This window comes from Monodelphis domestica, chromosome 8, assembly GCF_027887165.1.
Source record: "Monodelphis domestica isolate mMonDom1 chromosome 8, mMonDom1.pri, whole genome shotgun sequence".
In the NCBI taxonomy this organism is placed as follows: Eukaryota; Metazoa; Chordata; class Mammalia; order Didelphimorphia; family Didelphidae; genus Monodelphis; species Monodelphis domestica.
This window is the reverse complement of record NC_077234.1, coordinates 70,983,773-70,997,432: the sequence shown is the minus strand read 5'-3', so window position 1 is coordinate 70,997,432 and position 13,660 is coordinate 70,983,773. Positions and strand designations below refer to the sequence as shown.

General features: G+C 41.0%; 1 protein-coding gene across 12 annotated transcripts in view; it reads left to right on the top strand.

Moving 5' to 3' along the window:
• The first annotated feature begins 1,694 nt into the window (after positions 1–1,694).
• The window catches only part of PLCD4 (phospholipase C delta 4), a 29,613-nt gene continuing 17,647 nt past the window's right edge, over positions 1,695–13,660 (top strand). Inside the window, exons 1-5 of one of the 12 annotated variants that reach the window (XM_056807874.1) lie at positions 1,809–2,095; positions 7,550–7,595; positions 9,201–9,255; positions 10,246–10,300; positions 13,551–13,609. In XM_056807874.1, coding sequence (XP_056663852.1) covers positions 9,243–9,255; positions 10,246–10,300; positions 13,551–13,609 — 127 coding nt within the window. In that variant the 5' untranslated portion in view covers positions 1,809–2,095; positions 7,550–7,595; positions 9,201–9,242. Of the gene's footprint in view, positions 2,096–7,549; positions 10,301–12,505; positions 12,561–13,547; positions 13,610–13,660 lie in introns of all 12 variants that reach the window. The other 11 variants (XR_008914096.1, XR_008914102.1, XR_008914099.1 and 8 more) reach the window with 11 other exon arrangements.

The following is a 13,660-nucleotide window of genomic DNA, read 5'->3' as shown; positions in this document are numbered from 1 at the left end:
GTGGGGGATAGTGAAAAGATCACTGGTCCGGGAGTTAGGAAACAGGTTCTAGCCATTCCCCTGACAACTACTTGTATGACCTTGGGTAAATCAGTCACTTCATCCCTCTAAACTAATACTTGCTCATTTATAAAATGGACATCGGACTAGATGACAATGAAGATTCTTTCCAGTTCTAAAATGATTTTATTTGAATGTCTAATCTTTCCTGATTGCCCAGGAGGGAAAGACTCAAGGGTAGCATAAGACTATAAAGGCACAGAGAGGTGGATATGTCCAGCCTGGGATTCCACAATTAATGTGGGCCCCAGAGGAGTGGGTAAGGGACAGAGGCTCAAGGAAAGGTAGGAAGGGAGGATCTGGCCAGGAACAGAGCCCAGGGAGAGAGTAAGACTAGGATGAGAGGTTTGTAAAGTAGGTGGTCTTTCCTTGGCTCCAAGCTCCCTCTGCCTTCCTTTTCCCATTAATGGTAGCCTCTTTGCTTACCTTTAGCTCCCTTGCATTCTTTTCCTACTACCATCTAATATCCAAGCAGAATCTTGGGAACCTAATAAATTTAAGTGACAAACAATTTTGAGAGGGCCCTCCAGTGATTTCATTGATCGAGGGAACTCCCAGTAAAGAAACTCCAGATTGACAACTGTCCTACAAAATAGTCTTCTATAGTGCACAGAAAACAGACCTAACGAAAGTCCTTGCGTTTTAATAGGACCTATGCCTTTAGCTAGAGGAATGAAGTTCTGATAGTGACATTTTAGGAACAGTGAGGATAATCGCAAAAAGTGTATTTAAGAGTTAGGAGATGTTTTCTGTATCTAGAATCCTGCAGTATGAATGATGTTTCCAGTGAAGACCACCCTTTCTGGGAAGTTTTCCTGAAGCCTTTTTGCAGGTTTCTTATCCACAAGGAGGATCGTGGGTGCTCATTGCTCCTTTAACTACTGAGTCTCTGGGCCCCTCTCTTCTGGCTACTCTGGCCCCAATACCATGACCCCCATCCGACTATCCACCTGATCTTCCCCCCGCGTGAGGACTTGCAGAGCGGGTCTGGTCTAGACCTAGGCAGAATCAAAGAGGCTGGGTAGGTAGCTCCCAATTCAGGTCACTGGTGAGGTTTCAAAGAAGCCAGCCAAGTTGGACTCAGCTATTGACACCAGGACAGTCTGCTCCTCCCTAGGTCTCGGGCTCAGTTTCACCCTCTGGGAAATGTCAACAAAACCCTGGTCAGAATGCCTGTGCTGGGGGCTGAGGTCCTGTACTTCCACATGCCCCCACCGCCTACACTGGCCTTCCTACTTCAGGTCCGAGCTCTCCCCTTTTCAGAACTTAAACTGCTTCCCCTTCCTCATTCCCGACCCTCTCCAGGCTTAGTTCCTCCCAAAGGGTCCTTGCCATTCACCAGCCCGTTCATCCGTGGATCCGACAAATATTTATTGGGCACTTTAAAGGCTCTATCAAGTCCCGGGATAATCTGGGATTACCATAATCCTCTTCCTCCTGCCGGGATGCTGGCTAGGTGCTGTACAAAGCAGTTCCGACAGACACACGGGACCTGGTCAGTCGAAACAGAAACCGTTAAAGAGAAAGCCTCGGCACAAAAGATAGCAGAGATCCGAGAATTACCCGCAGGAACACTACCGGAGTTAGAAGCAGTGATTCGCCGAATTGTACTGGCTCCAGACGCTCCTTAGATTTCACTTTGCGAGCTCCTGAAGACATAGGGTCAGGCCTGGAATCCAGAGAGGCGCCGCCAGTGCCTCTTCTCAGAGAAGAGGTGGTACCCTCCCTCACCCCCTTCACCCCTCCTTGTCAGATTCTGCGCCCAGCCCAGCGTCCTGGACCTTTAAGAGGCAGATAGGCAGGGCTGAGCAAAACGCTCCCCTCCTCCCCGCAACCCCCTTTGCTCTAACTCAGCCAGTCGCAGAGGCTGGAGCCGAAGAAGGAGCGAGGCGGGGGAGAGAAAGGGACGGAGCTGGGGAGACAACCAGCCGAGAAGAAAGAAGCTGGAGCTGCTAGGGCAGAAGGTCCCCTAACTGCCCTAGAGCGTGACCCTCTCAGGAATTCCGGCGCCGGACCTGGGACTGGCCTGGCCACGGTAAGAAGACTTGGAGGATTTGTACAGTTTTCCTCAACCTGTGCTGCCTTCAGCTGTACCCAGCCTCTAACTCCTACCTACCCTCCGATCTTTCCCCACCCATAAGTCAGCTCTGTCCCATTTGTGATTCAACACTCTGGCTTCTACTTCAAAACCCTCTTCCCTAGGGACAGCTCTGCAGAAGCTGCCCCCGAACTACTCTAGATCTGTCATCTTGAGCCATACGGGAGCCAGTAGATCCTTTGTCTTCTCTCGGCGGGACTCAGTCAGATCTAGCTCTCGTCTCTTCTCTCTCTCTCTCTCTCTCTCTCTCTCTTCTCTCTCTCTCTCGTTCTCTCTCTCTCTCTCTCTCTCTCTCTCTCTCTCTCTCTCTCTCCTCTCTCTCTCTCTCTCTCTCTCTCTCTCTCTTCTCTCTCTCTCTCTTCTCTCTCTCTCTCTCTCTCTCTCTCTCTCTCCTCTCTTCTCTCTCTCTCTCTCTCTCTCTCTCTCTCCTCTCTCTCTCTCCTCTCTCTCTCTCCTCTCTTCTCTCTCTCTCTCTCTCTCTCTCTCTCTCTTCTCTCTCCTCTCTCTCTCTCTCTCTCTCTCTCTCTCTCTCTCTTCTCTCTCTCTCTCTCTCTCTCTCTCTCCTCTCTCTCTCTCTCTCTCCTCTCTCTCTCTCTCTCTCTCTCTCTCTCCTCTCTCTCTCTCTCCTCTCTCCTCTCTCTCTCTCTCTCTGTGCCTCCTTCCCCACGTCTCTCTCTCCCTCTATCTCTGTCTGTCTCCTTCCCCACTTCTCTCTTTCATTCCTCTCTGTCTCCTTCCCATTCTCTCATCTCTCTCTCCCTCTATCTCTCTCTGTCTCCTTCCCCCACTTCTCTCTCTCCCTCTATTTCTGTCTCCCTCCCTTTCTCTCTCCTCTCTCTCCCTCTATTTCTCCTTCCCCACTTCTCTCTGTCCCTCTATCTCTCCTTCCCTACCTCTCTCTCTCCCTCTCTCTCTGTATCTGTCTCCTTCCCCACTTCACTCCCTCTTTCCTCTATCTCTGTCTCTGTCTCCCCCTCTCTCCTCCCTCTCTCTCTCCTCTCCCTCCTATATTTCTCTCCTTTCTCTCCCCTTTCCTTTCTCTGTCTTCTCTCTCCCTCTTTCTTTCTCTCCCACTCTTTTCTCTCTGTTTCTGACTCTATCTCCCCATTGCTCTTGTTGAAAGATGGGTGGGTCCTGTCTTTAACAATAATAGAACCAAACTTCTTTACTGACCAAGGACTGTGGTCATTATTCCAAAGTTTAAATGAGGAGAAAATCCCTGAGTTCCTGAAAGAGCAAGGATTTGAGTTCTGAACAATTAGTCCTTCATCTGATAACAGGATCAATGAAGAATTCTCAGAACAGAGAGTAGGGCATAGAAATCGGGGAAATCACCAAATGTTTACTGAGGACTTACTATGTTTGAGGCTCTGTGTTAGGCACTGTGAAATTGTACAAAAATGGTATCTTATTAACTGGGAGTCCGAGACTAACCTGTCATCCCAAATTCCAATGTACATACGGCAGCTGATTCTATTTTGAACAGACTGGCATAATTAATTCTCCTGACCCATAATTCCTTCCCGATATTTAGGCTGAATGAATCTACAGTGAGCACAAAAATCATCTTTTAAAATTTAAAACTGACTTTATGCCTTCGATTTCCTAAGCCTGTTAGGTCCTAGCAATGCATTTAACCAAGGGATTCAAGCCTCAGACTACTACAATCACTATGGGGCATTCAGTCTCTGGCCACCAGTACACTCCAGAGGCATCTTTTCTAAAAGAAAACATTCCAGAGCAGGAAGTGTGGAAATATCCTGAGGAATCCTAAACTTCGCAATGGAATATTTTCGTGGATGCTGGCTATGAGGCTAAAAAAATTATTTTTTAATGGTAGATATTTTGAAAGCAGTTGGTTAAGGCGAGGTTAGCTGGGGGAAAATAGAAATTTCTTCGTAAATATAGACATCACAATAAGAGACCACATTTCATTATCCTTCATCCCCACCAGAAATCTCTAGCCTTTTGGTTCTTTATTTATACATCTCTTTTGCCTTTTTTATCTGCTGCTTGGTATTTGAGTGTAATGTGAGATCCAGCTCTCCAAAGACCACCTTTTTATTATATGTGGATCAATGTCTTTCGGTGCTTGTCCCCAAGAAGCTGCAAGAAACCAGGTTCATGAAACCTCTAGGCCCTTCCAAATAGCTTTCAGGGAAATCTATGAACTTGGGTGGGGAAAAAATTACATCTTTACTTTCACTAACTGACATTTAGCATTTCCTTCAGTTATTTAATAACATTCTGAAAAGGGATAATTAGGCTTCACCAGACTGCCAAAAGGGTGTAAAAGGGTTAAGAATCTTGATGGTTGTTCTGGAGCCAACTTGTATCCACTCTCAAGCAGATTGTTAAAAATTGTCAATATGAGCATTTACACCTGGGAGGTCAGAGCAACAAAGACTTGATTTATGACTTTGTTGATTTTCTAGACTTAAGAAAGTAAGACAAATTTAATTTTAAATTGAAATCATAAAGTGTGTCATGAATACTTTTTTTTGAAAGACAGTTAATTTACACTTGCTAGCATAGATTGTCCTAGAAAACCCAAGCCTTTATGTGTTTATGTCTGCCCAATACTGAATGTTGCACATAGTAAGCAGTCATTAGGCAATATGGCATAGTGGAGAGAATCCTAGATCTAGATTCAAGTCCTGCCTCTGATAAAAACTAGCTGTGAGACCCTGGACTAGTCATTTAACTTCTAAGTACCCTGGGCAATTCCCTAGGGCTAGAAGTGGAAAAGAGGGCAGAGAGGGAATTGTTGATGGAGGGAGCTCTCAACAAGCAGCCAGTATGGGCTTGTGAAATTACAAATCTGGTGCCTCTCCCCTATCCCTAAAGAATGGAAGATGTTTCTATAGGAAGTACAATGAGACTCTAAAATAGAACTTCATTTTCATTTTTCTCTTTTAAAAAGAGTATTATAAACAATATTAAGCTTCATCACAGGTATTTGCATTTAAATCAATTTTGTTTTTTATTTATCATTTTTATAAAGATATTTTATTTTTTCTGTTTTTTTTTCTTATTTACTTGTTACATTAAAGTTCCCAGGTATCTCCCTCCCTCTCTCCCCTCCCCACACTAGAAAAGGCATCATTAATCAATTTAGATGCATAAAATGGCATAATAACCTTCCAATTATATCCCTCAAATCTCCATCCGGAATGCTTGTTCTCCAATTCTCATTTGCTCTTCTTTCATGATGGTTCATGATCGTACTTAACGTCTACCCTGTTCTAGTTAGTTCTGCTCATTTTGAATGTGTGTTATTTTATAAAAGACTTCCCAGACTTTAGATTTCCCCATTTCCTCAATTTCCTTATATGTCAAAATGGAAGCTTGGACTTAATGATCCATGTCTAAGCTCCTTTCCAGCTCTAACATCCCATGGTTCTATGATCTTGGCCCATGTCCACTTCATTCTCCTTTTTCTCCTGAACCAGGTCAACTATAGCCCTGCCTGGAAGCAGAGAGATGGATAACCTGACCTAAATTCTTCTCCTTCAGTTCTCTTAGAGTCCCTGCTCTCCCACCCTACTTCCAGGACCCCAGGAATCCCAGCCAGAATACTGTTATCTAAAGGCTGTCGTCAGTCCTTCTAGGGCAGTCATTTTCTAGGTATTAGTTCAAAGTTACGTGGGCTGTGGACGTCAGGGCTTGAATCTTGGCATCTGTAACGTTGGACCAAAAGCCTTCCCTATTTATGCCTCAGGTTTGCCCCTGTTCCCCAGGGTCTGGTGGGGAGGGAAGTGGAGCAGAATGAGGCAGGAGGATGGGATGTATTATTGATGCTGTAGTGTTTCTTGGTCCTCGTCCATGAACTTCATCTTGGTGTACTGGCTTTGCTAGGAATCCAAGCTCCCTTACCCTGTTACCCCAATCTGATCCTACTCTGCTTTAGGGTCCACTTTTTTTACCTCACTCCCACCCCATTAATCTCCCCTAATGCCTCTCTTCCACTCTATCACCCCAATCCTTTACTAGCCACTATTCTGATCCAATTATCCCTACATCCACTTTGGGCACTAGAAGACTGGCTAGTAGATACTGGGGTTCCAGCTCCAATTCCTTTGTGAAGAAGGTTTTTAAAGCCTGTCCTAGTGGGGAACTGAGAGATATTGGGGTAGGACCCAAACATTTTTTCTTCTAACTTGGAAATGCCTGGAATTGAGACTGACTCAGAGGGTATAAGGATAGGTCTGAAAATAAGTGGGAAGAGATGGGAGGAGGGGATGAGAAGAGGGGACAAGGGAGAGGGGACAAGGAAGTGAGTTTTGAAAATGGGGAAAGGGAAGAAAAAATAGATCGAAGAAACAATGATGAGGGGGGAAGAATGATGGAAGAAGCAAGAGAAGATTAGGTAAAAAAGATTAGGGACAGAAATAGAAAAAATAAGATAAAAATATACAAAGATATGAGGATACACACACACACACACACATACATACATACAAGGCATCCCAAAGTCTTAGTGCAGCTTTAAAACTCAAAAAATATATAAATATATATGTATCCTTTCCACATTATGATTTTTCCCATCACAGTTTCAATAAGGCATTAAATGGAAATTTTTTAGGAGTTTTGTGGAAATCTCAGATGACACAGGAAGGTTAGCAGTCAACAGAAAAACTTGAGAAACTCAGAATTGCATAAAAATGATCTGTATAGTATTATAGAATATCTTTTGATATCATAAATATACACCATTTCTTTTTTAAAGTTAAAATAAGTAAAAAGATAAAGTTTGCAGAAAGAAAGCAAAAGCCAGCAGATGACACATAAAAGCTAGAAATGTAGAGCTGTCTTTAAAAAGTTTAGGGGGCAGCTAGGTGGCTCAGGGGATGGAAAGCCAAGCCCAGAGACAGGAGGTCCTGGGTTCAAATCTGCCCTCAGACACTGCCTAGCTGTGTGACCCTGGACAAGTCACTTAACCCCCATTGCCTAACCCTTACCACTCTTCTGCCTTAAAACCAGTACACAGTATTGATTCTAAGATGGAAGGTAAGGGTTTAAAAAAAAATTTAGTAACTCAGAAATGCTTATAAGCATGTAAATATCCCCTAAAAGAAAAAGAACAAAATTCAGATTTCTTCTCTGGGATGAAGGGGGAGGGACAAAAAAATTTATGTGGATTTTCTAGATAGCAGGGGCGCCACATACCTAACCTCCACTCCATGTAGAAGCAATAACTGTATGAGTGTATGTAATATCTATAGGTGAGTGTATGTATATATAAATAGAATACAGATGACATTTCCAGCTGGATGTCCCAGGCATAATCTCAAATTCAACCTTTCCAAATAATGATCAATAGTATTTCTATAATAGCATTTTTTTTAACTGACCCCTTCCCTAGCCTGACCTTCTGCCACCCTCTTCCAGATGAAATTGTTGCCCCTCCATGATCCTCAGCTACTTGGACACACAGGTAAAACTCTGATAGGAGAGAGGGGAAAGGTGGATGGAAAGTGCTGGATTAGGAGAGTTTTGACAAAAAGAGATGGACTCTATTTCCTCCTGCTGAACAGAGTGACCACAGGCACGTCTTCTGGCTCTGTCTCCATGTCATGGTCCTTTCGGATGCTCCCTTGTCCAGGAGCAATCCAGGGTTAAATAAAGGAGATCCCACCTTTCAGACACAAATGGCAGCTCTAGATCTTGTGCCCCAAAAAGGGAAAGGAAAGGATGGAGAAGTGCCCAGGTCTTAGGATGAGCTATCCAGCAGGGGTGAGAAGGGGAGGAGAAGAGATTTAGATTCCAGCTTTAGGTACACCCTTGGGAGAGAGTTCTGGCTGCTTCTGAGATCTTCTAAAAGCCAGGAAAAAAAAACAACCTGTTTTTTTTTTTCTGAAGGCTGGGCCATTTGCCCTACCCTTTGATTTTTAGGCTGTTTACAACCCAGAGGAAATTGAAGGCGACTATCCCTTTTTCAATGGAATGCTTGGAGTCCCAGCCCTAGATATCACATGTGAGATATCATGCAAGGTTCTGGGAAAAATACAAAAAAATGAAACAAATCCACCTCAAGAGATATTCTTTCTATGGGGGAAGACAACAAGCAAATGAATAAATATATAGAATAAGCACAACATTAAGCCAACATAGTTAAATTCAAGGTAGTTCGAAGGGAAGGCACTAGAAATTTTCAGGGAGGAGGGGAGCAATCAGAAGGTGGCTCTTGAGCTGTGTGTCTTGAAGGAGGAGAGATTCTAGAAGGAAGAGGTGAGGACAGAGTACATTTGATATGATGGACTAATTCCAGTGGCTCTCAGAGTATAGGAGGGGGAATAAATGGCCAGTTTATTTTTTATTTTATTTATTTATATTTATATTTTTCTTTATTATTATATATAATATATTATTTATATAGGAAGGGAGGCAGCTTAGGTGGCACAGTGGATAGAGCACTAGACCTGGAATCTGAAGGATCTGGATTCAAATTTGGTCTCAGATACCTCCTAACTAACCCAGTTTGCTGAACCCTTGCCTTTCTGTATTGTTGTTCCCAAGACAGAAGGCTTAAAATATTTTAATGCTTTTTTTTTTTACTGGCTTTCGTGAACTCTGGCTCCCAAGTTCCTCATCTGCACAGTGAGGTGGTTGTATTAGATGGCCCTAGGAATGAGTGTTCCAACTCCCACATTCCATGATGCAACCTGGCCAGAACACTGAGAAGACATAGGAAAGCTGGAGGAAAGAACCTTGTGGAGGAACCAAGAGAGAAAATACTCATGGGAAGGATTTCAAGATTTGGAAGGGATTTACAGAGGTGGGAGTACCTCGCAGTGCTCCATTGCCACTAAGGCAAGGCAAGAAGAGCAAAGTCTCTTCTGAGCTTATTCGTCTAAAATCAGGGCGTTGAGGTGTAAGAAGATACAGAATGCAGACTAGACTGGTTCTTAGACCTAGCTTGGTTTCTCTTCTTTTAGAACAGAAAAACATAGGCAAATGCAAAATCTTTCCTTTGTTCCTAAGAGTAACTCTTTTTTAGTGGTATTTTTAAAATGTAATATGGTTTTCTTCTCTTCCCCAGTCTTTATGCCTCCAGTCTTCATCCTGAAAAACATAGAAGAACATGGGTTTAAGAGGTATTTGGTGAGGGGTAAGAAGGTAGCCCAATGGAAAGTGTCAGTTCTAGAGTCAGGAGGACCTGGATTCAAATTTGACCCCAGACACTTCCTAACTAATAATAATAGAAAAAAGATGGGAAATGGTGAAAATTCAGTGCAAAAAAGTAAATCTGTGAGTGATAGTACATGCAATAAAGCAAGAGAAAAGCAGAAACAAGTAAGAGAGACAGAAATAGAAATAAAAGAAATTATTTCACAAGTTGAAAATGAGATGAGACAGAAAAGCTGCACAGTAACTACACAGGAAAAGGGTGTGAAGAAAATAAAATCTTTATTAGAGAACTTTTTCCAATGTAGATTGGGCAATGGGATTGAATTGTGCAGAAGAAAGGACAATGTCACAAGAAACTCAAGCAAGAGTTTGTGACAGATACAGAGACACATAATTTCAATTCCCAAATTTGAGGATAGGTTTGGCCTCAGAGAAAAAGAGAAAAGATAAGAAAAAATATTTCTTTCTTTCTTGTAGAGAGCTGGAGGATTATGAGTGTGGAATAATATATGTTCTGTCAGAATCAGCTGACCATAAAATTATAGTTATAACTGGAAGAAACCTTAGAGGTTGGTTAGAACTTCTCATTTTCTTTTATTTCTTTTTTATGATTTTTACTTTGGGTTATATTTAAATTTATTATTACTTCTAAGTCAGAAGAGCAATAAAGGCTAGGTAAGTGACTTGATCACGGTCACACAACTAGGAAGTATCTGAGGTCAGATTCAAATTCCTATCTCTAGGCTTCTCATTTTATAGATAAGGAAAATTGGAGATTTAAAAAGTAACTTGACCAATGTCACACACATAGTTAAATCAAACCCAAGTCCTCTGACCCCAAATATGGAGCACTCCAAAGCACTGGCTCCAATACAATATTGATAATTACTTTTATTAATCTTTTTCTTTTTTGTGATTCTTTCATTTATTTTATTATTATTATTCTTTGTTACAAGGCAGGGACACTTGGCTGAGTAGAGAAAGAAGAAGGATATATTCAGGGGGAAAAAGGTGATGTAAAAATAAGATATCTCAATATAAATAGTTTTTAAAGAGACTTTTGAAGCCCCAAACAAGAGAACGCCTAGATTCTAAATGATTCGTGTCTCTAGATGTAGATGAATTAGATTCCAGATGACTGAAAAGGCTTTAGGCAGAGTGGTGCTCTTTGAGACATCATGGACAGGTGTCAAAACACCAGAAATGGGAAAAAGTCTTTATTTTCAAAAAGGGGAGATTACGAACTATATTTCTGTATCTAATAATTGTTTCTGAGAGACTTGGCTAAGTTTTTCTTTTATAAGTCTGACATTCGTCTCCAGGGTGATTTTATAAAAACTTATTACAGAGATGAATTGTGAGCACATAGAAGTGGAAGTAAGGGTCACTAGGAATTAGCATGGGCTTATGAAAAATAAAATTCCCAAGTTCTCTTCCTCCCTCCCCCCCATTAGAGAATGCATCATTTGACCAAAAGATGTATATATAAAAAAATATGTCTTACTTATTTCTATTTATGAACTTCACTGGAGGTGGACATACAGAGGTCATTCTTCAAGCAATATTTCTGTTGCTGTATATAATTTTTTCTTGATTCTGTTCATTTCACTCTTCATAATTTCATGCAGGTGCAGTAGTATTCCATCACAGTCATGTGCTACAATTTGTTTAGCCATTCCACAACTGAATAAAAATATTAAAATAAAAATAAAAGACACCAGACTAACTTCACTTCCTTTTAAAATAGTATTTTGGTAGGTCAGGAGGTCTGCATCTAGTTTATCATGTAGCTATTTCAGAAAGTGGTATAAAATAGAGATTGGACTGAGACTCAGGAGGAAACCTGGGTTCTACTCCCTTACTGTGTAAAATTGGGCAAGTCTGGATTTTGGTTTTCTTAGCAGTAAATGAGGGTGTTGGACTTAAAGAAAAAAATCTTAGCCAGAGTCTCTCAGAGACAATTTATTATTAGACAAACATTCCTGCTCAGAGAGAGGTTCAAACTGGCAAAGTTCCTAGTGCTTCTTGAAATTCTCTGTCACTCAACTAATTTCCACTTACATTCTATAGATATACCAAAACAAAATTTCTATTTCTATAACAGAGTAAAATAAAGATACTGGGGTGAGTGCAGAGGTTTTTTGATTTACTGAAAAAAGATTGAAGTAATGTTATTGTTGATGCATCTGTAGAGAAAATACCTTCTAAAACCAATTACTTCTTCAGCTACTCCCTTTTAATTTGGTCAAAGATGAATTGAGATATTTCCTCTAAAGGCATTTTTATTTATTTATTTATTTATTTGTTTGTTTGTTTGTTTGTTTGTTTGTTTGTTTGTTTATGTTTGATAAACAAGACCAAGTCTTCTAATTTCAGGAAATAAAGACCCTTTCCTGAAGTTGGTTACATCTCCTCTTCAAAGAAGACAAATTAGTTTTTGACAGTCTAAGGACTTTGGACTAAGTAACTCATAATATTTCTTAAGAATGATAGCTAGTTGTGGTGGGAAAAAAATTGGAAAGTTAATGGATGCCTATTATTGGAGAATAGCTGAACAAATTGTGGTATATGGTTGTAATGGAATAATACTGCACCATAAGAAATGACAAACAGAATGATTTCAGAGCACCTTGGAAAGAGTTGTATAAACTAATCCAAAGTGAAGGAGCAGAACCAGGAGAACACTGTACGCAATAACAGAAATATTGGACAATGATCAACTGTGAAGGGCTAAACGATCATCAGCAATGCAAGGACCTAAGACAATACCAAGGGCCTCAATGAAAAATGCCATAGAAGAAACTGTCAGAGTAGGAATACAGATCAAAACATACCATTTCTTGCCTCATGTCCTTCATGAGGTTTTTTTCTTACATGTGTGATACATGTCTTCTTTCACAACATGAAGAATAAGAAAATTTATATTACATGACAACACTGGAATGACCTATATTGGATTGCTTAATGTCTGGGGAAGTTAGAGAGAAGGAAGGAAAGGAGAGAATTTGGATTATAAAAGGTCAGAAAATGATTATTTAAAAATTATTTCTTTATGTAATTGAAAGAAAAATAAAAGGAACAAAAAAGTACAAAAAACAATAGCTAGTATTTATATAGGTTTTTTTAAGATATGCAAAGCGCTTCACAAGATTTTTTCTCATTTTATCTTCACTATACACCTACGAGGTGGGTGCTAGTATTATCCCTATTTTATAGATGGGGAAACTGAGGCAAATGAAGGCAAAGTGACTTGCCCAGAACTACACAACTGGTGAGTTTCTGAATTCAAATTTGAATTTGTGTCTTCCTGACTCCTTTCCCAATGCTCTATCCACTTTTCTCCTAGTTATAAGACAAGTGAAGTCACCGTGCTAGATATACTCCCACAGGGTCCATCCCTCTCATGGACCATTCCCTCTCTAACAATCTCTGAGTGCATGTAGCTTTATAGTTTGATTTTTCACAGTGTGTCCTCAAGTCTTCATGTATCTTCATTATATCCACTTGTTGGGTATGTTAAAGAGGAAATTCTTTTTTTTTACTTTTATTTAATTGATTAATAAAAATTTTCCATGGTTACAGGATTCATGTTCTTTTCCTCCCCTCCTGTCACCTGCCTCCCATAGCCAACACACAATTTCACTGGGTTTTACATGTGTCATTGACCAAGACCTATTTCTATATTATTGATATTTGCACTGGGATGATCGTTTAAAGTCTTTATCCCCAGTCATATCCAACATTGACTCGTATGATCAAGCAGCTGTTTTTCTTCTCTCTTTCTGCTCCCACAGTTCTTCCAATGGATGTTCTTTCTCATAAGTTCCTCTGGATTGTCCTGGATCATTGCATTGTCTATTACATTCAATTGTGCCACAGTGTATCAGTCTCTGTGTACAATGTTCTCCTGGTTCTGCTCCTCTCACTCTGCATCAATTTCTGGAGGTCTTTCCAGTTCACATGGAGTTCCTCCAGTTCATTATGCTTTGAGCACAATAGTATTCCATCACCAACAGATACCACAATTTGTTCAGCCATTCCCCAATCGAAGGGCATCCCCTCATTTTCCAATTTTTTGCCACCACAGAGAGCATGACTATGAATATTCTTGTACAAGTCTTTTTCCTTATTATCTATGGAAGAATTTCTTAATCCCGAACAAATTGGACTAGATGGCCTGAGGTCCTTTCTGTCTCTGAAATCCTGGTTATGCCATCTTCAAGATAGCCCCAATGTCTGACCTTCCCTCTTATCCCAGCAGGTACCTTCTGTGCAGTCCAGGAGTCGTGAGTGCCATGGCGTCCCCCTTGCACAGCATTCGTGAGTATCCATTGGAAGAAAGGAGGATGTGGGGAGGAAGGAGGCTGTGGC